Source organism: Haliotis cracherodii, unplaced genomic scaffold, assembly GCF_022045235.1.
Source record: "Haliotis cracherodii isolate W230 unplaced genomic scaffold, xgHalCrac1.p SCAF_20, whole genome shotgun sequence".
In the NCBI taxonomy this organism is placed as follows: Eukaryota; Metazoa; Mollusca; class Gastropoda; order Lepetellida; family Haliotidae; genus Haliotis; species Haliotis cracherodii.
This window is the reverse complement of record NW_027266276.1, coordinates 3,486,642-3,513,574: the sequence shown is the minus strand read 5'-3', so window position 1 is coordinate 3,513,574 and position 26,933 is coordinate 3,486,642. Positions and strand designations below refer to the sequence as shown.

Genomic DNA, 26,933 nt, shown 5'->3' with positions numbered 1-26,933 from the left:
AGTAGTGCCATTTAGTCACCAATAGTGCAATATAGTCACCAAAAGTGCCATTTAGTCACCAATATTGCCATTTAGTCTCTAATAGTGCCATTCAGTCACCGGTAGTGCCATTTAGTCACCAATAGTGCCATTTAGTCACCAATGCCTCTATTAAGTCACCAACTCCGCCATTAGGTCACCAAGATGTAATGCCATTATCACACTTTGTTTGGGAACAGAATCTCTCTTAATCTGACCCTTTTCATTATCAACCTGTGAAGATCCGGAGTAGAATAGGTCTTCAGCAACCAATTCTTGCTGTAAAATGCCACTTTGTTTGTCGTAAGAGGCGACTAAAGGGATCGGGTGGACAGACTTGCTGACTTAGTTGATGCATGTCTTTGGAATATTGCTGAGTGCGGTGTCAAACAATAAACAAACAACCAAACTTTTCATTATCACTCTTTCTCACTCTTCCTCACTCACTCACTCACTCACTCACTCACTCACTCACTCACCCACAGACTCGGCATCGGAGACAACCATGAAGCAAAGACCCCGGAGGAGGAGGTCAACGAATATCTGGGTCGCGCCATTGATGCTCGGAGCATCGACCGTCTACGCTCTGATCATGTGAAGGGCTTCTTCTTTACATTCCGGAAGAAAGATCTTGAAGAAAAGGTGCGAAAACAGATTTCATATGAACATTCCGTTGTTATGAAGTGTACGGTTGATAATACCATCATATTGTCTGTATCATGTGAGAAGTAATGCAGAAATCATGAGAATCGGATGATCCTACTTCCTCAACCAACAAATTCGGGTGATTTCTCTGACTCAGTTCATGATATGGTGGATGTATGATTTCTCTATAATTTTGCATAATGACCCATAGTTGTGTCAGTTTTACTGGTTGAGAATGTACGTTCAGAATGGTCAGTGAATTCCTGATGCGGAATCAACTTCAAGAACAATAACATATGTCATCAACACAGAATATTTACAGCAAAACAACGAAAAAGATTTGTTTAGGTTTAGATTCAAAGCCAGTCTCCTTGGAATAATTGTTTGAATATTGGAACTTGCTTATGTTAAAAGGATAAAAAAAGTGCTGAGTTAGCATAAGTCTTCTGTTGGTCATTTGTCGTAATGTCATCTTGTTGTAATGTCTAGTTTGGTTTATTCATCTGCTGTTGCTAGTGCATGTGTTCACAGCAAACCACCCACACACTTCACCACTCAGTATGTACTGTGAATCATGCTGCACTCTCACTCTCACTCTGACGCACATCACTGCTGAGTTGTCAATGTGTAATAAATGCTCCTTCATCAGGATGCACTGGAAAATATATGTCTGTGTTTGTTGCAGTACCGCAAAGTCCGAGACACCATGTTCACATCACATCTGGCCTGTGTGTTCCTCGTCCTCATCCTCATCTGTGCTGTACAGCTAACCATCATTCCAAGGTAGGGGATAACAGCTTACCATCATTCCAAGGTAGGGATAACATCTTACCATCATTCCAAGGTAGGGGATAATAGCTAACCATCATTCCAAGGTAGGGGATAACAGCTTACCAGCATGCCAAGGTAGGGATAACAGCTAACCATCATTCCAAGGTAGGGGATAACATCTTACCAGCATGCCAAGGTAGGGGATAACATCTTACCATCATTCCAAGGTAGGGGATAACATCTTACCATCATTCCAAGGTAGGGGATAACAGCTAACCATCATTCCAAGGTAGGGGATAACAGCTTACCAGCATGCCAAGGTAGGGATAACAGCTAACCATCATTCCAAGGTAGGGATAACAGCTTACCATCATTCCAAGGTAGGGATAACAGCTTACCATCATTCCAAGGTAGGGGATAACAGCTTACCATCATTCCAAGGTAGGGGATAACAGCTTACCATCATTCCAAGGTAGGGGATAACAGCTTACCAGCATGCCAAGGTAGGGATAAGCTTATCATCATTCCAAGGTAGGGGATAACAGCTTACCATCATACCAAGGTAGGGGATAACATCTTACCATCATTCTAAGGTAGACCATCTTACCATCATTCTAAGGTAGGAGATAACAGCTTACCATCATTCCAAGGTAGGGGATAACATCTTACCACCATTCCAAGGTAGGGGATAACAGCTTACCATCATTCCAAGGTAGGGGATAACAGCTTACCATCATTCCAAGGAAGGGGATAACAGCTTACCAGCATGCCAAGGTAGGGATAACAGCTAACCATCATTCCAAGGTAGGGATAACAGCTTACCATCATTCCAAGGTAGGGATAACAGCTTACCATCATTCCAAGGTAGGGATAACAGCTTACCAGCATGCCAAGGTAGGGATAACAGCTAACCATCATTCCAAGGTAGGGATAACAGCTTACCATCATTCCAAGGTAGGGATAACAGCTTACCATCATTCCAAGGTAGGGGCTAACAGCTTACCATCATTCCAAGGTAGGGGATAACAGCTTACCATCATTCCAAGGTAGGGGATAACAGCTTACCAGCATGCCAAGGTAGGGATAAGCTTATCATCATTCCAAGGTAGGGGATAACAGCTTACCATCATACCAAGGTAGGGGATAACATCTTACCATCATTCTAAGGTAGACCATCTTACCATCATTCTAAGGTAGGAGATAACAGCTTACCATCATTCCAAGGTAGGGGATAACATCTTACCACCATTCCAAGGTAGGGGATAACATCTTACCAGCATGCCAAGGTAGGGGATAACAGCTTACCATCATTCCAAGGTAGGAGATAACAGCTAACCATCATTCCAAGGTAGGGGATAACAGCTTACCATCATTCCAAGGTAGGGGATAACAGCTTACCATCATACCAAGGTAGGGGATAACATCTTACCATCATTCTAAGGTAGACCATCTTACCATCATTCTAAGGTAGGAGATAACAGCTTACCATCATTCCAAGGTAGGGGATAACATCTTACCACCATTCCAAGGTAGGGGATAACATCTTACCAGCATGCCAAGGTAGGGGATAACAGCTTACCATCATTCCAAGGTAGACAATCTTACCATCACACCAAGGTAGGGGATAACATCTTACCATCACACCAAGGTAGGAGATAACATCTTACCATCATTCCAAGGTAGGGGATAACATCTTACCAGCATGCCAAGGTAGGGGATAACAGCTTACCATCATTCCAAGGTAGACAATCTTACCATCACACCAAGGTAGGGGATAACATCTTACCATCACACCAAGGTAGGAGATAACATCTTACCAGCATGCCAAGGTAGGGGATAACAGCTTATCATAATTCCAAGGTAGGGGATAACAGCTTACCATCATTCTAAGGTAGGGGATAACAGCTTACCATCACACCAAGGAAGGGGATAACATCTTACCATCATTCCAAGGAAGGGGATAACAGCTTACAATCACACCAAGGAATGGGATAACAGCTTACCATCATTCCAAGGTAGGGGATAACAGCTTACCATCATACCAAGGTAGGGGATAACATCTTACGATCATTCTAAGGTAGACCATCTTACCATCATTCTAAGGTAGGAGATAACAGTTAACCCTCATTCCAAGGTAGGGGATAACATCTTACCACCATACCAAGGTAGGGGATAACATCTTACCATCACATCAAGATAGGGGATAACATCTTACCATCATTCCAAGGTAGGGGATGTAATCTTACCATCATACCAAGGTAGGGGATAACAACGTTCCACCATACCAAGGTAGGGCATAACAGCTTACCATCCTACCAAGGTAGGGGATAACATCTTACCATCATTCTAAGGTAGGGGATAACATCTTACCATCACATCAAGGTAGGGGATAACATCTTACCATCATACCAAGGTAGGAGATAACAGCTTACCATCATTCCAAGGTAGACAATCTTACCATCACACCAAGGTAGGGGATAACATCTTACCATCACACCAAGGTAGGGGATAACATCTTACCAGCATGCCAAGGTAGGGGATAAGAACTTACCATCATTCCAAGGTAGGGGGTAACAGCTAACCAGCATGCCAAGTTAGGGGGTAACAGCATGCCAAGGTAGAGCTTACCATCATACCAAGGTAGGGGATAACAGCTTACCTGCATGCCAAGGTAGAGCAGCTTACCATCATACCAAGGTAAGGGATAACAGCTTACCATCATGCCAAGGTAGGTGATAACAGCTTACCATCATACCAAGGTAGGGGATAAGAGCTTACCATCATACCAAGGTATATTATTGTTGGCTACCTTGACTAATATAGTTTCTGACAACATATCCATGTGACCTACTGTTTCACTTGTTGCATTTTCATTTGAACATGAGTATATCCCCAAATGTTTTTGATGACAAAAAAGGCTGCATGTCAGTTGATGTTTTCTGTTTGTTCCAGGACAGTGGTCATGCTGGGGGTGTATGTGTCTGGACTCCTGGTTGTCCTGGCTCTCTTCCTCCTGGTCCTCTGTGAAACCTGCTCGGTAAGTTGCTGGATCTATGTGTCCTGTTTCCTGGATCTCTCTGAAACCTGCTCAGTAAGTTGCTGGATCTATGTGTCCTGTTTCCTGGATCTCTCTGAAACCTGCTTGGTAAGTTGCTGGATCTATGTGTCCTGTTTCCTGGATCTCTCAGAAACCTGCTCGGTAAGTTGCTGGATCTATGTGTCCTGTTTCCTGGATCTCAGTGAAACCTGCTCGGTAAGTTGCTGGATGTATGTGTCCTGTTTCCTGGATCTCTGTGAAACCTGCTCGGTAAGTTGCTCAATCTATGTGTCCTGTTTCCTGGATCTCTCTGAAACCTCCTCTGTAAGTTGCTGGATCTATGTGTCCTGTTTCCTGGATCTCTGTGAAACCTGCTCTGTAAGTTGCTGGATCTATGTGTCCTGTTTCCTGGATCTCTCTGAAACCTGCTTGGTAAGTTGCTGGATCTATGTGTCCTGTTTCCTGGATCTCTCTGAAACCTCCTCGGTAAGTTGCTGGATCTATGTGTCCTGTTTCCTGGATCTCTCTGAAACCTCCTCGGTAAGTTGCTGGATCTATGTGTCCTGTTTCCTGGATCTCTCTGAAACCTCCTCGGTAAGTTGCTGGATCTATGTGTCCTGTTTCCTGGATCTCTGTGAAACCTGCTCGGTAAGTTGCTCAATCTATGTGTCCTGTTTCCTGGATCTCTCAGAAACCTGCTCGGTAAGTTGCTGGATCTATGAGTCCTGTTTCCTGGATCTCTCTGAAACCTGCTCGGTAAGTTGCTGGATCTATGTGTCCTGTTTCCTGGATCTCTCTGAAACCTGCTCGGTAAGTTGCTGGATGTATGTGTCCTGTTTCCTGGATCTCTGTGAAACCTGCTCGGTAAGTTGCTCAATCTATGTGTCCTGTTTCCTGGATCTCTCAGAAACCTCCTCGGTAAGTTGCTGGATGTATGTGTCCTGTTTCCTGGATCTCTGTGAAACCTGCTCGGTAAGTTGCTCAATCTATCTGTCCTGTTTCCTGGATCTCTCTGAAACCTCCTCGGTAAGTTGCTGGATCTATGTGTCCTGTTTCCTGGATCTCTCTGAAACCTGCTCGGTAAGTTCCTGGATCTCTCAGAAACCTCCTCGGTAACTTGCTGGATCTATGTGTCCTGTTTCCTGGATCTCTCTGAAACCTGCTCTGTAAGTCGCTGGATCTATGCATGAAACATTCCTGGCCCTGTCAGAAACCTTTACCCGCCTCCAGACTAGAATCTTCCACAAAAACATCTGTAAGCAAATGTTCCTTGCTTCCCCAAGCTGCAGAGAAACAGTCAAGTTGGTCTCCACATCAACACCTTATCTTTCAGTGCACCCCTAAGGGATTACGAGCTGTTGCCACCAAAATCGCCGTCAATCGCTGGCTGAACCAACTGGTTGCCATTGTGTCCGTCCTGATGGTCTATGCCTCGGCGTTCTGTGCCATGGTAAGAACACATCCTCCACTTCAAGTTTCCTTATGATGCAAATGTAGGACATGTTTAGACAAAGGAAAGAAAGAAATATGTCTTTGCTGTGAAAAACAATAAAAACCTTTTTGGGTGTCTCAAACCCCCCACCTATTTGCTTTTTTTGACGAAAAAATTGGGGATTCATTTCCAAGTTGACAAAAGTCTCCAATCAACTTGTGATCTTCCTGGTGTTGTGACAGGACAAAAAGATAAAGAATTCATTTTGATGTGTTTGTCTGAAATACATGAAACACCTTGGTTACAATGCCTTTTATACTGTGTAGTAACGTGGATTGTGAATGTTTTTCATTCTGGGTGTTTGCACCAAACATACTGCATACCACCATGTCAGACATGTCTTTATTGTTGTGGACTTGTTCTGTCCAGTTGATGCTGAGCTCCCCACAGTTCCCGGAGTGTGTGGAGTCTTACCTTCACCTCAACAGCAGCAGCAACGGGAACCTGTCCATCATCTCTCAGGCAGCCATCACTCGCGAGTCTCACCTCTCCGTCTGCAACCCCGCTCAACCAACGTCTTTCTTCCCAGAGGTCAGTGACTGTAACAGGACATGAGATAAATGTGTCGGAAGACTGCAGGGGTAGAACGATATGTATAATGATATACAGGTCACACACATAATTACGTCAATTCGCTTGTAGCCAGCTGTAGACACTTGTTCGTAACAGCTATTTGTAGTTGTGAAATGCTAATTACAACCTATTTGTGATATTTAACTGACAAAACGCTGTGGTCTTGTCTTTAAACGAGTAGTAAGTAATTTATTTTAGCAAGTGTATCGTGTTGTATTGATACAGAAAAAACTGGTTTATCGTTTCACCCTAAGGAGACAGGATATGAGGTACCTGTGTCGGTAGATGATATCAACCACTGGTTTGTCAAATTGAGAGTTGCGGCTGGGTGGCCTAATGGTTAAGGTGTTTGTTCATCACACCAAAAGCCCAGGTTCTATTCTCCACCGTGATATTGCTGGGCTGATTCATGTACTAATGCTGGCTGCGGGAGGGTAGGAGGGAGATTCCTTCACTCACACATCAACATTGTCCTTATGAAAATTCTTTTGTTCAAATTGTTCAGTCACATTTGTGGCAAGGTGTGCTGCAGTTGTCAAGTAATCTGTCCGCCTGATGTCATTATCTTCAAGATGTGTAATCGAGGCTTTGCACTAACATTCCAGTACTTCACATTCTGCGTGATCATGTCGATGATCTCCATGGCGGTGTTTCTTCAAGCCACCAGTATTGTCAAGATGGTTCTCTTCATATCCATGACGGCCATCTACCTGCTGGTGGCACAACTCTTCTACGCCAACATCTTCGACAACCGTGACCTGCTACTGAGGGCTTCATCAGGGTAGGTCATCCCCAGGCTTCTGTAGGTCATCCCCAGGGTTCTGTGGGTCGTCCCCAGGGTTCTGTAGGTCATCCCCAGGGTTCTGTGGGTCGTCCCCAGGGTTCTGTAGGTCATCCCCAGGGTTCTGTAGGTCATCCCCAGGGTTCTGTAGGTCATCCCCAGGGTTCTGTAGGTCATCCCCAGGGTTCTGTAAGTCATCCCCAGGGTTCTGTATGTCATCCCCAGGATTCTGTTGGTCATCCCCAGGGTTCTGTGGGTCGTCCCCAGGGTTCTGTAGGTCATCCCCAGGGTTCTGTAGGTCATCCCCAGGGTTCTGTAGGTCATCCCCAGGGTTCTGTAGGTCATCCCCAGGGTTCTGTAAGTCATCCCCAGGATTCTGTTGGTCATCCCCAGGGTTCTGTGGGTCGTCCCCAGGGTTCTGTAGGTCGTCCCCAGGATTATGTAGGTCATCCCCCAGGGTTCTGTAGGTAGTCCTCAGGCTTCTGTAGGTCATCCCCAGGGTTCTGTAGGTCGTCCCCAGGGTCCTGTGGGTCATCCCCAGGGTTCTGTGGGTCATCCCCAGGGTTCTGTAGGTCATCCCCAGGGTTCTGTAGGTCGTCCCCAGGGTTCTGTAGGTAATCTTCAGGGTTCTGTAGGTCGTCCCCAGGGTTCTGTGGGTCATCTCCAGGGTTCTGTAGGTCGTCCCCAGGGTTCTGTAGGTCATCCCCAGGGTTCTGTAAGTAGTCCCCAGGGTTCTGTAGGTCGTCCCCAGGGTTCTGTAGGTCATCCCCAGGGTTCTGTAGGTCGTCCCCAGTGTTCTGTGGGTCATCCTCAGGGTTCTGTAGGTCGTCCCCAGGGTTCTGTAGGTAGTCCCCAGGGTTCTGTAGGTAGTCCCCAGGGTTCTGTAGGTAGTCCCCAGGGTTCTGTAGGTAATCCTCAGGCTTCTGTAGGTCGTCCCCAGGGTTCTGTAGGTAATCTTCAGGGTTCTGTAGGTCGTCCCCAGGGTTCTGTGGGTCATCTCCAGGGTTCTGTAGGTCGTCCCCAGGGTTCTGTAGGTCATCCCCAGGGTTCTGTAAGTAGTCCCCAGGGTTCTGTAGGTCGTCCCCAGGGTTCTGTAGGTCATCCCCAGGGTTCTGTAGGTCGTCCCCAGTGTTCTGTGGGTCATCCTCAGGGTTCTGTAGGTCGTCCCCAGGGTTCTGTAGGTAGTCCCCAGGGTTCTGTAGGTAGTCCCCAGGGTTCTGTAGGTAATCCTCAGGCTTCTGTAGGTCGTCCCCAGGGTTCTGTAGGTAATCTTCAGGGTTCTGTAGGTCGTCCCCAGGGTTCTGTGGGTCATCTCCAGGGTTCTGTAGGTCGTCCCCAGGGTTCTGTAGGTCATCCCCAGGGTTCTGTAAGTAGTCCCCAGGGTTCTGTAGGTCGTCCCCAGGGTTCTGTAGGTCATCCCCAGGGTTCTGTAGGTCGTCCCCAGTGTTCTGTGGGTCATCCTCAGGGTTCTGTAGGTCGTCCCCAGGGTTCTGTAGGTAGTCCCCAGGGTTCTGTAGGTAGTCCCCAGGGTTCTGTAGGTAATCCTCAGGCTTCTGTAGGTCGTCCCCAGGGTTCTGTAGGTCGTCCCCAGGGTTCTGTGGGTCATCCCCAGGGTTCTGTAGGTCGTCCCCAGGGTTCTGTAGGTCGTCCCCAGGGTTCTGTGGGTCATCCCCAGGGTTCTGTAGGTCGTCCCCAGGGTTCTGTAGGTCGTCCCCAGGGTTCTGTAGGTCGTCCCCAGGGTTCTGTAAGTAGTCCCCTGAGTGTGTCAGTGACCAAGAAAATGTATTGTTAATTTTATATATTTGTTTGCTGCTAACTGTACAGTACTGTTACCATGGCAATGCCTATAGATGGCTAGGTTGCTGTGGCCAGGACAATATATAATTTATTATATCTACTTGTTTGTCTCTAACTCTACTGTTGCCATGGTAATGCCTATAGATGGCTCTGTTTCTTTGGCCAGGAAGGACATGTCCTCCCCGACGTCGTCCATCTCGCTGCGTTGGGAGATGATCGTGATTCTGCTGGTGTTCTGCATCGTTCTGTTCGTCCACGCTCAGCAGGTGGAGTCTACTGCCAGGTTGGATTTCCTCTGGAAGGTTCAGGTACGTGTGCAGAGTCGTGTCCCTTTGACAAGCCAGGATACACTTAATCATGGGTTGGAGTCCCAGATTGGATTTCCCCAGGAAGTTTCAAGTATGTGTGCAGAGTTAAGTCCTTCTGTCATGTCAGGATTTGCTGATCCTTAACTTGAAAGTCTTTCTTCCCGCTAAAGCTGACAAGTCATGGTATAACTGAAATATTGTTCAGTGCAAAGCAGGGTTCTGACTAACTCACTCGCGCACTATTCTAATGCACAGGATGATGTTGCTCATGCCATCCATCAGTGGTTTGTCTGGTTCAGACTCAAGGGTTTACACGTCATGTGATATAGGTGGAATATTGCTTACTGTGGTATAAAACATCATGCACATTCTGACACGTTTCCGCTGAATACGGGGTTACGGGGATGCACAGAATTAGTAATCATGTCCGTCCTGCAATCCTGAATGTTGTATCTCCTACAGTCAGCTATGTTATGATGGCCAGAGAAGCTCTCCAATGTTTCTCTTGATATATTAACATGTAGCAGTAATTCGCTAAATGGGTTTATAGACAGCATTTATTTTACATCCCACCATTTATTCGCTCTACAAGTAAGTCTTTCTCCGCCCTACATCACTTCCTCTGCCCTATGTCGCTTTCTCTTCCTTCCACCAAAGCGTTGTGCAGACATCACTTTCCCGTCATGCACCACCACAAGGGAGCATTAATTATTTAGATTCTGCTACACTTTGTCTAATATGATATGGTTTTGTAGGTAATGGGAAGACATTCTAACCATGCCTCAACCATGGCAGACATCACTTTCCCATCATGCACCACCACAAGGGAGCATTAATTATTTAGATTCTGCCACACTGTGTCTAATATGGTAAGGACTTTTAGGTAATGGGAAGACATTCTAACCATGCCTCAACCATGGCAAACAACACTTTCCCATCATGCACCACCACAAGGGAGCATTAATTATTTAGATTCTGCCACACTGTGTCTAATATGGTAAGGACTTTTAGGTAATGGGAAGACATTCTAACCATGCCTCAACCATGGCAAACAACACTTTCCCATCATGCACCACCACAAGGGAGCATTAATTATTTAGATTCTGCCACATTATGTCTAATATGATAAGGACTTGTAAGTAATGGGAAGACATTCTAACCATGCCATTCTAATCATTGCAGACAACACTTTCCCATCATGCATGAACACGAGGGAGCATTAATTATTTAGAGACTCTTACACCATGTCTTCTCTGTCTTGAATCTATCACACCATGTCCTCAGATAATGAATGACAAGAATGTTAGGTTGTAGTTGATTGTCAGATGGCAAAATTTCATACTGTAATATTTTTTGTTGCTAGGCAACAGAAGAAATGGAGGAGATGGAAAGCCTCCGAGCGTACAACCTGCGCCTCTTGTCCAACATCCTGCCCCTGAACGTGGCCCAGCATTTCCTCAACAGTCAGTTCAAGAAGGACGAGGTACAGGAGAAATACCATAAGTTGATATCTCACCAAGATAGTATATGTTACTCTACATAGAATTCCCTTGGGGAATCCAGATTAGAATAGGTCCCCAGCAACCTTTGCTTGTTGGATGGGGGGATCGGGGGATCAAACTCAGTGATTTGGTTGATTGCTTGTCTTCGTACTCCGATGGCGTGGATCGTTGCTCACAATATCAATCACTGGATTGTCTGGTCAAGACTTATTTACAGACCGCTGTCATAAAGCTGGAATATTGATGAGTGCAGTGTTAAACAAACAAACAAACAAAAGTAATTGGAATAAGGCTGTTTCAGTTCTCCTTCAAGGGATTTCTAAAGCTCACTTACATCTTGGCGTATTTTGTGTTCTCCATCATATGTTTGTGAGATTGTGTGTCAGTGTACCGCTATGATATTTGGATCATTGCTCGTGTTATCAACCTTTGGTTTAAGTGGTCCAGCTTTATTGACCAGCAGATGTGATGTTATCTTCAATCACAAAATCTCTCAAACATGGTTCAGAGGGACGAGGAGTTAAAGGATCAAATTCACTGTGCAGAGTTATATCCCTTAGCTGCAGAGTTATGTCCCTTCTCTGATCATTGGTTCTTATGATCCTTGTTTTGTCAGTATCACTATGGAGTGGAGTGTTATACACTCCACAACTCACTGTCTTTCCGTGGGGATTATCGGGGAGAACCAGTCTACAGCAACAAATGCTTGTCGTAAGTTTTCACAAAAGATTTGTAGGGTGGTCAGATTTTCACATGGCTCTGTTATCAAGCCCTGATGATGATGACGTTTGGTTGAAAGGCCTTTTGACGTTGCTCCTTCACCATGCCCTGTTGGCATGGACGTTTGATAGTAAGGCCTTTTGATTTGCCCGATGATGTGGCTATTTGATCTGGCTCAGTGATTGGTTCATCAGACTTTCAGTCATTAGTTCATCAGACATTCAGTGATTGGTTCATCAGACATTCAGTCATTAGCTCATCAGACTTTCAGTCATTAGTTCATCAGACTTTCAGTCATTAGTTCATCAGACTTTCAGTCATTAGTTCATCAGACATTCAGTCATTAGTTCATCAGACATTCAGTCATTAGTTCATCAGACATTCAGTCATTAGTTCATCAGACATTCAGTGATTAGTTCATCAGACATTCAGTGATTAGTTCATCAGACATTCAGTGATTAGTTCATCAGACATTCAGTGATTAGTTCATCAGACTTTCAGTGATTATTTCATCAGACATTCAGTGATAAATTCATCAGACTTTCAGTCATTAGTTCATCAGACTTTCAGTCATTAGTTCATCAGACATTCAGTCATTAGTTCATCAGACTTTCAGTCATTAGTTCATCAGACTTTCAGTCATTAGTTCATCAGACTTTCAGTCATTAGTTCATCAGACTTTCAGTCATTAGTTCATCAGACTTTCAGTCATTAGTTCATCAGACATTCAGTCATTAGTTCATCAGACATTCAGTGATTAGTTCATTAGACTTTCAGTCATTAGTTCATCAGACTTTCAGTCATTAGTTCATCAGACTTTCAGTCATTAGTTCATCAGACATTCAGTCATTAGTTCATCAGACTTTCAGTCATTAGTTCATCAGACTTTCAGTCATTAGTTCATCCGACTTTAATTGATTAGTTCATCAGACTTTCAGTCATTAGTTCATCAGACTTTCAGTCATTAGTTCATCAGACATTCAGTCATTAGTTCATCAGACTTTCAGTCATTAGTTCATCAGACATTCAGTCATTAGTTCATCCGACTTTAATTGATTAGTTCATCAGACTTTCAGTCATTAGTTCATCAGACTTTCAGTCATTAGTTCATCAGACATTCAGTGATTAGTTCATCAGACTTTCAGTCATTAGTTCATCAGACATTCAGTCATTAGTTCATCAGACTTTCAGTCATTAGTTCATCAGACTTTCAGTCATTAGTTCATCAGACTTGACTCTTTACCGACAGCTGTGATGCAGCTGTAATAGTGCTGACTGTACGTCACATTCCCTTACTATGTGTTGTGCTACAGGAGCTGTACTACAAGGCCTGCGAGAACACGGGTGTGATGTTCGCGTCCATCACCAACTTCTCCGAGTTCTACATGGAGCTGGAAGGCAACAACGAGGGTGTGGAGTGTCTCCGCCTGCTCAACGAGATCATTGCTGACTTTGATGAGGTAAGCATCACATACGTTGCTTATGTGATGATGAGATATTACAAAAACGTTTTCTATTTATGCTACCAATAATGAGAGACCAGGCTTTGGTCAACTGAGCGTCTTAGACGTTTGGTTTTCAGTTTCCCACAATGCACTGTTGCCAACATCAATACCTAGACTGGAAATGAACTTCAGAAAACGGGGTCAGTAACTGGAGTAAGCACTACAAAGCAAATGTCACTCTCTGTTGAAGTGTTATGCCAGCCTAAGTACTGTTTAAATAGGAGTGTTTTGCCAGTCTAAGTGCTGTTTAAATAGGAGTGTTTCGCCAGTCTAAGTGCTGTTTAAGTAGGAGTGTTTCGCCAGTCTAAGTGCTGTTTAAATAGGAGTGTTTCGCCAGTCTAAGTGCTGTTTAAGTAGGAGTGTTACACAAGTCGTAGTGTTATTTAAGTAGAGTGTTATGCAAGTCTAAGTGCTGTCAAAGTGTGGGTGTGGTCACTGGCCATTTGCTGTTTAAGTTGAAGTGCTATCGTAGTCTACGTGCTTGATCATGATGCCAGATGATTCAGTCTTTCCTGACTTACGATTGTCTGGTTTAGAACACGCACCCTGCCACCTATGATGGTTGTACCCCGATGGCAAGGATCATTGCTCTCAGTATCAATCACTGCATTGTCTGGTCCAGACTTGATTATTTACAGACTGATGATATACAGCTGGAATATTGCTTGGTGTGGCATTAAACCACAAACAGACAAACACCACCGCTAGGGTCTGTCTGTCAGTCTTAAATCCCCTGTGGTCATTTTATTTCATGCTCTTGCAGATTCTTGGTCAGTGGGGTCGCCTTGTGGTTAGAGCGTTCGCTCATCACGACGAAGACCCGGATTCAATTCCCCACTTGTGTACAACGTGTGAAGCCCTTTTCTAGTGTCCCCTGCCGTGATATTCCTGAAATATTCCTAAAAGCAGTGTAAATCCATACTCACTCACTTCCTGACTTGCAGATTCTGGAGGAGGAGCGTTTCCACTGTATTGAGAAGATCAAGACCATCGGTCAGACGTACATGGCTGCGTCAGGCCTCACACCTGAGACACAGTTCCCTGACATGACACACGTCATCGCCATATCCGACTATGCCATTGCTATCAGGTCACAGCTGCAGTACGTCAATCAACATTCCTTCAACAACTTCAAGATGAGAGTTGGTGAGAAAATACTGATTATTATTATTATTATTATTATTATTATTATTATTATTATTATTATTATTATATAATGCCAAGATTTCCGCCATTTTCATTGGCCCGAGAAGCAGTCACATTTCATCTGACAGAAGCACATATCAACTGAGGTCTGATGATACATATTTTTCAGGGAATTATTATTTTCAGAAGCTTGTGCCAGGGTCACAGGTGGTCAAGTTGTCTAAGGCGTTGCAATTTGCTGGCAGAGTTGCATCTTGGCAACATGCCAGAAACCTCTGATTGTGGGTTCTAATCCTAGTTCCCTCTAATTATGTTTCTAGGTTTGTCAGCGCCATAAGTGCTGTTTAAGTAGGAGTGTCAGCACCATACCCGTGCTCATGGGTTTCACCGAAGTGGTAAACATCTTAGACCTGTACCACTTTAGGCTTTCCTCCCACATTAAGCTGCAACACGGGGATATAACTGGAAAACTGTTCGAAGCCAGAGGAAGGAGAGTAGTAGAACAGCCTGAGGGCTTCTGTAACTGAGGGCTTCCGTTACTGAGAGCTTCCGTAACTGAGGGCTTCTGTAACTGAGGGCTTCTGTAACTGAGGGCTTCTGTTACTGAGAGCTTCTGTAACTGAGGGCGGGCTTCTGTAACTGAAGGCTTCTGTAACTGAGGGCTTCTGTAACTGAAGGCTTCTGTAACTGAGGGCGGGCTTCTGTAACTGAGGGCGGGCTTCTGTAACTGAGGGCTTCTGTAACTGAGGGCTTCTGTAACTGAAGGCTTCTGTAACTGAGGGCTTCTGTAACTGAGGGCTTCTGTAACTGAAGGCTTCTGTAACTGAGGGCGGGCTTCTGTAACTGAGGGCTTCTGTAACTGAAGGCTTCTGTAACTGAGGGCTTCTGTAACTGAGGGCTTCTGTAACTGAAGGCTTCTGTAACTGAGGGCGGGCTTCTGTAACTGAGGGCGGGCTTCTGTAACTGAGGGCGGGCTTCTGTAACTGAGGGCTTCTGTAACTGAGGGCTTCTGCAACTGAGGGCTTCTGTAACTGAGGGTGGGCTTCTGTAACTGAGGGTGGGCTTCTGTAACTGAGGGCGGGCTTCTGTAACTGAGTGCGGGCTTCTGTAACTGAGGGCTTCTGCAACTGAGGGCTTCTGTAACTGAGGGCTTCTGCAACTGAGGGCTTCTGTAACTGAGGGTGGGCTTCTGTAACTGAGGGTGGGCTTCTGTAACTGAGGGCGGGCTTCTGTAACTGAGTGCGGGCTTCTGTAACTGAGGGCTTCTGCAACTGAGGGCTTCTGTAACTGAGGGCTTCTGTAAATGCCATGAACTAAACCATTACTGTTATTGTAGCTAAAGTGGATAGCGAACATGAACAAGACAACAAACAGCAGCATACGCTAAGTGGCTGTATTAAAAACCTCCCAATGCTGGTCACTGATTTACAAATAGCAATGCATTTAACATTATATAGGATGACATCACGAGGAAACAACAAAGGTGACACCAATGACATTACAAAACAAAAGAATAGATAGCAGCCTGTCGTTTGGAAATATGCGGGCCGCTATCACATTTCACTGGCCCACTGATTTATGATCATAAGCTGGCATTTCTAGGATAAATCTGGTCATTTTAGCTGTAATTTACGGTATTGACTTTTGTTACTGAAAATAGTGAAGTTTTATCTTCTATTGTCTCTTTTTTATGTTATAAAACAATTATAGACTTTATATGAGGTCAGTACCTGGTTTTGTTGACCCGAGTTCAAAGTCAGTACCGGTAATACATTGGTTTTGTAGAAAATGTAAATGGCTCTTATCTGTGTGATTTTGCAGCTTTCTTCGCACATAAAGTTGCCAGGCTGTGAAAGACCCTACTTATCTCTGTAAATTCACTCTGTGTTAAACCTTCTGCCCAGGTATCAACATGGGACCTGTGGTGTCGGGTGTGATCGGCGCACGCAAACCTCACTACGACATCTGGGGCAACTCCGTCAACATCGCTAGCAGGATGGACAGCACGGGCGTCCCAGATAAGATACAGGTCAGTCTACATCAGTGATAAGTAGGGCCATCTTAGTGACCCTCATGTGGTAGGTTCCTCGGTAGAAAAGGTTTTGAAAGTTCTGTGGCAGAATGTGGTGGCTTTATGGAGTGAGGTGAGATTGGGACTGATGGGATGGCATCGTACCCAGGTGAAATGCAAGTCTGCTCATAGTATATACTTCTGGTTTGTATGACCCAAACAAGACACTCACTCACTCACTCACTCACTCACTCACTCACTCATAGTTAGCCCAGTGGTTAAAGCATTTGCTCGTCATGCCGAAGACCCGGGTTCGATTCCCGACATGGGTACAGTGTGTGAAGCTCATTTGTGGCGTCTCCCGCCCTGATATTGGTGGAATATTGCTAAAAGCGGCGTAAAACCATACTCACTCACCCATGTCTCTCATGAAAAATTAAAAATCAATGTCACACATCTGGCTCCATGTTCATAGATTTCTTCCAGCACAGGTGGCCCAGTTGCTACGCAGAGTTGCCTCCCTTAGGTGTGTCACTATGCCAGTTCAAATCCCTGATTATGATCTTTGGTTTACCCATACCTGTGGGTTTCACCGTTGTGGTAAAACCTCGGGGAGTTTTCATGTCATTGCTGTTATTTCCAATCAGTGATTAATGCTCATTAACTTCTGACTCAGAACAACTATCATTATTACATATTTACAGAACTGTTGTTCAAACTGCGTTACGTCTGCTATTTGTACTTGTTAGGATAATATTTTCTTGTTCCAGTTTTTCTTGTTCTGTTCCACTTCTCATAATGTGCATTCATGTCTCTGTGCTACTGCAGGTAACGCAAGATGTCTTCACGTTGCTGTCAGAAAGAGGCTACTCTCTGGAGTGCCGTGGAATTGTCAAGGTCAAGGGCAAAGGGGACATGATGACCTACTTCTTGATGGCGCCGCCCAACCAGAAAACAGAAGACACGAAAGTTTGATTACATTTATACAAGGGGACTGTTACAACTGTTACCATGGAAACAAGGGAAAGTAAGAAAAGACTGGTCTGGAAAAGTTTTGACTGAGAACAAGGGAACAATTTGTGATCAACAAGCTCAGGAGGCCGTGTCTGGCTGCTGACTCTGGACAGGTTGGGGCTGCTCCAGTCCTCCTCAGCATGTCAGCAATGGCCACCTTGTGCCTCTTGAGTCTTCTCCCACTCTGTCAAATATCAACAACCCTACATGTCAAATAACTTGTCAAATATTGTCAAATACTGTCAAAAAGTGAATCAAGATCCTTGTCGAACAGGCTGAAGATAAATGTGTCAAAGACTTTATGTCAGTCACAGACCTTGCGAAGGAGTATGCTGAAAACCAATCAGAAGCTACCTTGAACGTGATGATGCGTTTATGAAGATAACATAGGTGCTTCTCGCAAAACATGTTTGTATGAAGAAGAAAGATAACAGCATGACACTTGTGCCACATACCAAGAAGTAAATCTGGTCACTCGTACCACCCATGCCAAAAAGAAGTCTTCAATGGTCATATCTGAATATTATTCAAGTCTCATTTCTTTTGGCCCTTGAGCAGGTTCTTCACAATAATCAAGCATGTTTTATGCTAAACTTTGTCAGTACAAATGACTGGATGGCACACTGTACCCTGTACGGAAAACTGCCAGTGTGAAGCCACCATTAGCCAGTAGATGCCAGTGCTGGTCCTATGTGGATATTGCTGAGCCAGTGCTATTAGGAGTCTTTCTGTCTAAGAAACAAAGATTTATATACTGAAGTATGGGATATGCTGACATGGACAAAGCAGAGTCTCATGTCCACTGCTTCCTGTATTTTTAGTGGTTGTCAAGAGAGCTGTGACAGGAGTTACCGTCCTTGAAGTCACAATGGTGCCTTGTCATTGAATTCATTAGGTTTGTAAACACACACCAGGTCCAAGGTATGCATATATCTGACTGGTCACTGATTGTACATTGTGAAGAGAAGAGACAACATTCATACCTGTGTTAGTATCTTTTTAGCAAATCAGATTGAAAATGTGGTGAAAAATCAGCAGAATATTTGTTGATGTTTTTCAGGGGGTGGGGATTTGTGTGACAATTGTGAAATGGGATGTGTCAATACAGAGTGAAGTTTATCATGAAGTGTATCATTCTGTTTTATATGTGAAACAGAGGGTATTGTTTCAGCCTTAGGCAGAAATGTAGATACAGTAAAACTATGATACAATTTGTGGCCTTATAAAAACCTTAGTACAGCAGTTAGGGTCATGTCTGTTCAGGGGCTGCACAAATCTTGTGAATTTGTAAGAAACTAGACACCCAAGGTGTTTGTATTCTCAGCTATGTAGACTGCCTCTTAAGTCACGTACTTGGGGACACCTGATTCGTCTCAGTGCGATGACACTCAATATAAGCTGTGGAGTGACCTCAGATAACATTGGATCTCCTTTGATAAGAAATATTTGTTAAATAGGTGAGACAGTTGACCCTAACTCACCCTCGTCGTCAGAAATGAAAGTTTGGTTGATAGAAAGGGGTGCTAATCCTAAGGATCGCAAGGACAGTGCTTGACTGTAAAAGGGTACTTGGCAATAATTCTCTTATGAGACTTGTCTGGAAGTACGTATTTGTTTAAAAACATTTATGTTGAGTATCTATTTGTATATGTACCTGTTCCAATCTTCTGTGCTTGCCGACAATGGCACCATGTACTGTATTTTGATAACCATCTACACTAGTGATGATAGATCCTCGACCTCTGCCTTCTCCCATCATGTGTCTTGGTGAAAACTGATCTCATAGAATTGCCTCCCTTCTTTTTAGGGACCAATCAATAGAGTTGCCTCCCTTTTCCCTTTACGGCCCAATCAAGAGAGTTGTCTCCCTTCCTCTCTAAAGGGACAAACAAATCAATAGAGGGACCAATAATTTGACATTCTGCAAGGCCTGGGATTTAAAAAAAAGATACTTTGTGAAAAGGTAATTACTGAGAAAAATAATTCCTGTTTTTTTACCCCCAAAATTCCAGAGAGAAAAAATGAGTTTTGAAGTAGGGATATAAAACAAATGTACTGTCTCCAAAAGAAATTTTAGGATCTCCCACTTTCGTCCTCCCCACGCTCCCCCCAGGATACTGCATGGTCCGTCAACATGACTGGAAGACATTCTGTGGTTGTGCCTTTCATTTACCAGTTTTCAAAGTTGTAGCATTATGTGATGTCTGTGGGATGACCAGCTTCCCATTTGGAGCTGTCTTAATGCTATTCAAGCAGAATATAGGCTCTATTTGCTTAAAGGGAGAAAATTGTAAAATTATTACATTTAAAACCTCCGGAATAATGACAATAATTAGCAGATTCTCACAACTCCTGATTTGACATTGAAAACTCACATTCTTTATTTTATGGTTGATCTCACACTGAATGAACTAAATGTTGAATTATGCTAGAGTCAGCAATATTCAGCCGTATCACCGCCACCCAAAACTATGACCTGGTTGGTTGAGTACCCCGCAGGAAGCAATCAGCTCAGCCACACTGAGTGAACACACGGTTGTCATGATGGCTCTTACAATATCAATGGGGAACAGGGACCTTGCTTTGCCCTCAGGAATCCCCAGTACCTGTGAAGGAACACTTATATATGCCTTCGCTAGTTGCTGGTCAAGTGAACTTTGCTAAATAGTTGCTAGTCAAGTGAGTTCTTGCTAAATACGCCTTTGCTAGTTGCTGGTCAAGTGAGTTCTTGCTAAATACGCCTTCGCTAGTTGCTAGTCAAGTGAGTTCTTGCTAAATACGCCTTTGTTAGTTGCTGGTCAAGTGAGTTCTTGCTAAATACGCCTTTGCTAGTTGCTGGTCAAGTGAGTTCTTGCTATATACGCGTTTGCTAGTTGCTGGTCAAGTGAGTTCTTGCTAAATACGCCTTCGCTAGTTGCTGGTCAAGTGAGTTCTTGCTAAATACGCCTTCGCTAGTTGCTAGTCAAGTGAGTTCTTGCTAAATACGCCTTTGTTAGTTGCTGGTCAAGTGAGTTCTTGCTAAATACGCCTTTGCTAGTTGCTGGTCAAGTGAGTTCTTGCTAAATACGCCTTTGCTAGTTGCTGGTCAAGTGAGTTCTTGCTAAATACGCCTTTGCTAGTTGCGAGTCAGGTGAACTTTGCTAAATACGCCTTTGCTAGTTGCTGGTCAAGTGAGTTCTTGCTAATTACGCGTTTGCTAGTTGCTGGTCAAGTGAGTTCTTGCTAAATACGCCTTTGTTAGCTGCTGGTCAAGTGAGTTCTTGCTAAATATGCCTTTGCTAGTGGCTGGTCTAGTGAGTTCTTGCTATAAATGCCTCTGCTAGTAGCTGGTCTAGTGAGTTCTTGCTATAAATGCCTCTGCTTGTTGCTAGTCACGTGAAATCTTGCTATATATGGCTCTTCTAGTTACTAGTCATGTGACATCTTGCTATGTATGGCTCTGCTGGTTGCTAGTCACATGACATCTTGCTATGTATGCCTCTGCTAGTTGCTAGTCATGTGACATCTTGCTATGTATGCCTCTGCTAGTTGCTAGTCACGTGAAATCTTGCTATGTATGGCTCTGCTAGTTGCTAGTCACGTGAAATCTTGCTATGTATGGCTCTGCTAGTTGCAAGTTACGTGAAATCTTGCTATGTATGCCTCTGCTAGTTGCTTGTCAAGCGATCAAACTACGTATGCCTTATGTCCACAGAAGTCTAGGAGAGAATACAGCTTATATTACCACTGTAACAAATTTGATACATTCCCTGAAATGACTACTGACTGTGCCAATGTGATATCAGTTAGTCTAAGTTTTCTGTTGGATGATCTCAAACTATTGCATATCACAGTGACAGGGACCATCTCAAAACTTGTTGCCATGCAAGGATACGAGTTCATGTAGTTTCATCTGATATGGAAATGGGTTCCTACTCAACTCATTGATAATTATACTTGCTGTATTTCATGATACAAGGCAATACATCTGATGTACTTAATACATTTCTGTATCAGTTCTAATTACACAACAGTCCTACCAAGCATTGTGGTGATCAGTTCGTCTGGTAAAATTATATCAGAAATTAATGAACACAAATTGTTCCAAAATGATCATGCTGATTTAATTCTTGCAAAAATCTTTTTAGGTCGACTGTAATTAAACTCAGATATGGTTTTTATAAGCGCCCCACTTTGTCAGTTTCCTAAGTGCCTGGCATGCTTATTTTGGGAAATATGGTAATTCTTTTTGGTATATGTTTTCAAAATTCTTGTTCAACTATCACTGTACCTGCTTTATTATATTTTGACATTACAAAACTTGAAAGACAAAGAAGTCAAAGAAGAGAGTATGTGGATGTCAGCTTCTTTTTTATGAGGAACACGTTTCGGAGTACATGCTTACTCCTTCATCAGGTGAATTATGAAGGAGTAAGTATATACTCCGAAAATTGTGTTCTTCATAATAAAGAAGCTGTCATCCATAAATTCTCTTCCTTATGTGTATCACTTCTAAATGCCTTTCAAAGACTTGACAAAGAAATTGTTATTCAGGAATATGCAAAAGGCTTGGATCTGCAGACTCTCAGGCCGGCATCGTTGACATATATCAAGAGAAATGTCCTGCATAATAATTAAATATTAATCCTGATTAGATATTTCATTCCATGTATTGGATTGAGGTCAATATGTATTATTTGGAACCTGTTTTCAAGGACAAATATTTTAATGAAATATATGATTTCCTGGTTGTGTCTGCTGTCTTGGTGCATTTTTAGCCTACAATTATTGTGAGTCTTTGTCAGTATGGATGGGGAGTGGGTGATAGAAAATATTTCAAACAGAATACATCTCACAGTTTCAACATAATTTATGTCATCTAATTACAGTTGGCTAAAACATTTTGTACTCAAACATTGTGTATTTCCAATTTTGGTGATTTTTATGATTTTGTTTCTTTGCGATACTCTTAAGTGTTTGTTAGATTTGAGTTCTTTTACATCTTTAAACTTTGTCACTGGTTGTCAAAAACATTTTACAAATTTCAGTTTTATCCACTGATCTTACAAAAGTGGTTTCTATGGTGACTGTGGTGCTTTGTTTATGGTGAATATTATTGTTTTTATTCATCTAGTCAATCAAATGATTCATAATTTTACAAGGATGGCTATCATCTGATCAGTGATATTTTCTTACATATGTTTATACGCAGTGTATACAATACCTTGTGATGGTGGTCTGTGGTGTATATTGGATATACATGATATACTACACATCAATGTTGTGTTCTAACTTGTGTCGGCACGCCAGAAACCTATGATTGTGGGTTCGAATCCCGGTTCACCCCGATTATGTTTCTAGGTTTGTCAGCACCATACCAGAGCTCGTGGGTTTCACCGAAGTGGTAAACGTCTGAGACCTGCATCACTTCGGGCTTTCCTCCCACATTAAGCTGACACGCTGCGATATAACTGTAATACTGTTAAAAGCGGCGTTAAACACAACTCACTCACTCACTCACCTTACTTGTGTATATCAGCTTGTGTATACACTGATGGTGTAAGTATATCACTCATATTCCCCATGTTGTACAGTACATATGTTTATAATGTTACATGTATGTTGATTGTATGTTGTATATTACATATTAATCTCACATTGTATTTTTCATGTAGTTGTTATATCTGTTTCAATATATTTGAAATTATGCATTTATTGCTTGTTATGATTCAAGGTGGAAATAACACCAGCATGAAATTGTTGGCTCCATGTTAAGTCAAAATTTTCAAATTGTTCAAAATGTATTTTAGGGGCGCCGTGATGGCCTAGTGGTTCCAAATGTTTGCACTTCATGCTGAAGACCTGGGTTCGAATCCCCACATGGGTACAATGTGTCAAGCCAATTTCTGATGTCCCCAGCCATTACTTTGCTGGAATATTGCTACAAGTGGCGTAAAACCATACTCACTCACTCCAAGTGTATTTGCATTGGGTGAACTTTGTGGTATATGGACAGGTTATGTTTGCATCCAGGGAGCACAGGTGGCTGAGTGGTCGAAGGTGCCACAGTTCTTCCTTTAGGCATGTCAGAAACCTATGATGGCAGGTTTGAATCCCGTTTCTAGGCTTGTTAGCTCTATAATGGTGCCAGTACGTTTCACCATGGAAGTAAATGTCTTATGATCTGCGTCACTACTGGCTTCCGATTGAAGCTGACAGACATCCTGGTCAAGATGGCGTTTAATCAAAATCACTCACTCACTCATGCCCATCCACCCTTACTCACTAGGCTACCGACGATAACAAAGCTAGCTCGCTCACTCACTCACTCACTCACTCACTCACTCACTCACACATGCCCATCCACCCTTACTCACTAGGCTACCCACGATAACAAGCTAGCTTGCTCACTCACTCACTCACTCACTCTCACATGCCCATCCACCCTTACTCACTAGACTACCCACGATAACAAGCTAGCTCGCTCACTCACTCACTCACTCTCACATGCCCATCCACCCTTACTCACTAGGCTACCCACGATAACAAGCTAGCTCGCTCACTCACTCACTCACTCTCACATGCCCATCCACCCTTACTCACTAGGCTACCCACGATAACAAGCTAGCTCGCTCACTCACTCACTCACTCTCACATGCCCATCCACCCTTACTCACTAGGCTACCCACGATAACAAGCTAGCTCGCTCACTCACTCACTCACTCTCACATGCCCATCCACCCTTACTCACTAGACTACCCACGATAACAAGCTAGCTCGCTCATTCACTCACTCACTCACTCACTCACTCACTCTCACATGCACGTTCACCGTCGCTCTCTCAACTACTCACGATAACAAGCTAGCTCGCTCATTCACTCACTCACTCACTCTCACATGCCCACCCAACCTTACTCACTAGACTACCCACGATAACAAGCTAGCTCGCTCATTCACTCACTCACTCACTCTCACATGCCCACCCTCACTCACTCACTCACTCACTCACTTACTCACTCACCCAATGACCCATCCACCAGTCACTCATCACTCAAGTGTCTTGTGGCCTTTTGCTTGGTGGACATAATAGTTTTTTGAGTCCCTAATAACTCACTCACTCACTCTCTTTTTTCAATTTTTAGAAATAGAACTCTAATAAAAGAATTGAAATTTAAATATATGTCATCTTTATGTGCTGTTATGTTGAGTTGTGTCAGCACAATTTATGACTTCATGTCTCTCAGGAAAAGTTAAAATTCAATATCACGCATCTGGCTCCTTGTTCACAGATTTCTTCCAGCACAGTTGCTACGCAGAGTTGCCCCCCTTAGGTGTGTCATGCCATTTCAAATCCCCGATTTTCCCTGATTGATTTGTTCGCCATGCTCGTGGGTTTCACCTTCGTGGTAAAACCTCGTGGAGTTTTCATGTCATTGCTGTTATTTCCAATCAGTGAATAACGCACATTAACTTCTGACACAGAACAACTATCGTTATTACATATTTACAGAACTGTTGTTCAAACTGCGGTTATGTCTGCTATTTGTACTTGTTAGGATAATATTTTCTGTTTTTCTGTATATTTGTATAAATAAAGTACACTGTGATATGGACTCGCATTCTGTTTTACTCAGCTGTCTGAGATATCACCACACATTTACTGATATTTGTGTCACCCAATTGGATTTATAATTTTCTTTCATGCATGTCTTTGCCTCTGTGGTCTAGTGGTAGAGCGTCCAACCGGAGAGTAGAAGGTTGGGGGCTTGATCCCCGGCCGCATCAAACCAAAAGATGTTAAAAGACGTACTTGTTGTTACCCTGCCTGGGGCTTGGCATTAAGGGCTAAAACAAGGACTGGTCGGCTCTGAGTCAGTGTACGGTGTCTGAGCGGGGTATTCATGTTAAACTGCGGCATGGTATCTCAGTGGGCTAGCACTATAAATCGACATCAGTCCTGACGAGTACAAGCAGCTGTTTCAGTTGTCAGAAATACCAAACTACTATTATTTGTGTTAAATATTATTTGCTGACTTATATGTTTTCTCTCACGCATGTCAATTGCCTTTTCAGAATACATTTTAAGCATGAAAGGAAAAATATTTTAACTCTTTTCCCAAATTTTAGCTCACCTGACTGAATGTAAAGTGAGCTTATGTTTGTCGATGTCTGGTGTCCAGCATGCGTTGTCCATTGTGAATTGTAATTGTCCTCAAACTATGCACCTGTCCCCACCAGTCATAACTTTGTACAAGAGGTGTCAGGGGCGGTTGGGTAGCCCAGTGGTTAAAGCCTTCGCCAAAAAACGGGTTCGATTCCCGACATAGGTACAATGTGTGAACCCCATTTCCGTGATATTGCTGGAATATTGCTAAAAGCGGCGAAAAACCGTACTCACTCAAGAGGTTTCAAGCTAATTTTCAAAATGGCTGCCATGGCTGTATGAAAAAACTATTTATGGTCAAGACTAAGCAATTTAGGTTTAAGATGTAATGAAATTACATGAGTATATATAATATTGGGACTCAACACTCATGTTTCATTTTTCGCAGTATTATAAAAGTTGATTTGACCGAGTTTTGACCATCATCTCAAATTCTCAACAAATTCATTTTTGCCCTGCAAACATTCTGTCACATGCCACTGGTCCAGTGAAACTAAAACACCACTTGCTGGTTCCCACCAATAATGATACCCAAAATTGTTTTATTGGTTTGAATCCAGTTATCAATATGGCTGCCACATCAGTTATAATAAAATAGTGAAAAATCAATTTATGGGATTACTAAGCATTTTCTTTCTTTTTGCCGGAATGTAATGAAATTTGGTATGTAACATTGCCAGTCTGAAGATGCTGAAGTAGTTTGTTTGTTTCTACGATGACGACTAACGGGATCGGGTGGTCAGGCTCGCCAATTTGGTTGATGCATGTCATCGATCCCAAATGCGTGGATCGATGCTCATGATGTCAATCACAGGATTGTCTGATCCAGATTCGATTATTTACAGACCGCTGTCGTATAGCTGGAATATTGCTTAGTGCGGCGTTAAACAACAAACAAACGATGACAATTTTTGTGTTCAGGTCATCTATATGGTCCCTGACTTTTCACACCCCTCAGAGCCACGGGACCACAAAATGTCCCTTTTCAACTGTGAAATAAGATGTCAAACACTGAGTGCGTAAACAGCTAGCCTTGTACACCGCTCAGTGCATACATTTTATCAAAAGTGTTACATTCTTATTTCTTTACATAGTGTTACCAAATTGTATAACATTCAACTAGAGTTAATTGTCTCTCCAACAGTATCTCAATTCAGACTATCCTAAAGGTATATGCGCTACCTCGCCATGGATGAAAGACTCGGTATTCTAGGACGGCCAGGTACCATGAGGGTTAGCTTCTTTTGGTTCACATATCAATACTGACAGCTACGTTTGTTAAGTAACAGTCTTTTTTGACATTAGTAAGTGTGGACTTCCTACCCAGGTGAGCTACAGTGAAGGGGCAGTTAGCAGGTTATATCCCTGTGAAGTCTGTAAAACGAGATACTGTGAAGTCTGTAAAACGAGATACTGTAAAGTCTGTAAAACGAGATACTGTGAAGTCTGTAAAACGAGATATTGTGAAGT

General features: G+C 43.2%; 1 protein-coding gene across 1 annotated transcript in view; it reads left to right on the top strand.

The window, feature by feature from the left end:
• The window catches only part of LOC139470222 (adenylate cyclase type 5-like), a 74,326-nt gene extending 56,638 nt beyond the window's left edge, over positions 1 to 17,688 (top strand). The window contains exons 9-20 of the mRNA XM_071252540.1: positions 504 to 660; positions 1,349 to 1,446; positions 4,387 to 4,471; positions 5,805 to 5,921; positions 6,333 to 6,494; positions 7,142 to 7,317; positions 9,281 to 9,422; positions 10,786 to 10,905; positions 12,958 to 13,104; positions 14,094 to 14,295; positions 16,200 to 16,324; positions 17,135 to 17,688. Coding sequence (XP_071108641.1) covers positions 504 to 660; positions 1,349 to 1,446; positions 4,387 to 4,471; positions 5,805 to 5,921; positions 6,333 to 6,494; positions 7,142 to 7,317; positions 9,281 to 9,422; positions 10,786 to 10,905; positions 12,958 to 13,104; positions 14,094 to 14,295; positions 16,200 to 16,324; positions 17,135 to 17,281 — 1,678 coding nt within the window. The 3' untranslated portion in view covers positions 17,282 to 17,688. The remainder of the gene's footprint in view (positions 1 to 503; positions 661 to 1,348; positions 1,447 to 4,386; positions 4,472 to 5,804; positions 5,922 to 6,332; positions 6,495 to 7,141; positions 7,318 to 9,280; positions 9,423 to 10,785; positions 10,906 to 12,957; positions 13,105 to 14,093; positions 14,296 to 16,199; positions 16,325 to 17,134) is intronic.
• The last annotated feature ends 9,245 nt before the right edge of the window (positions 17,689 to 26,933 follow it).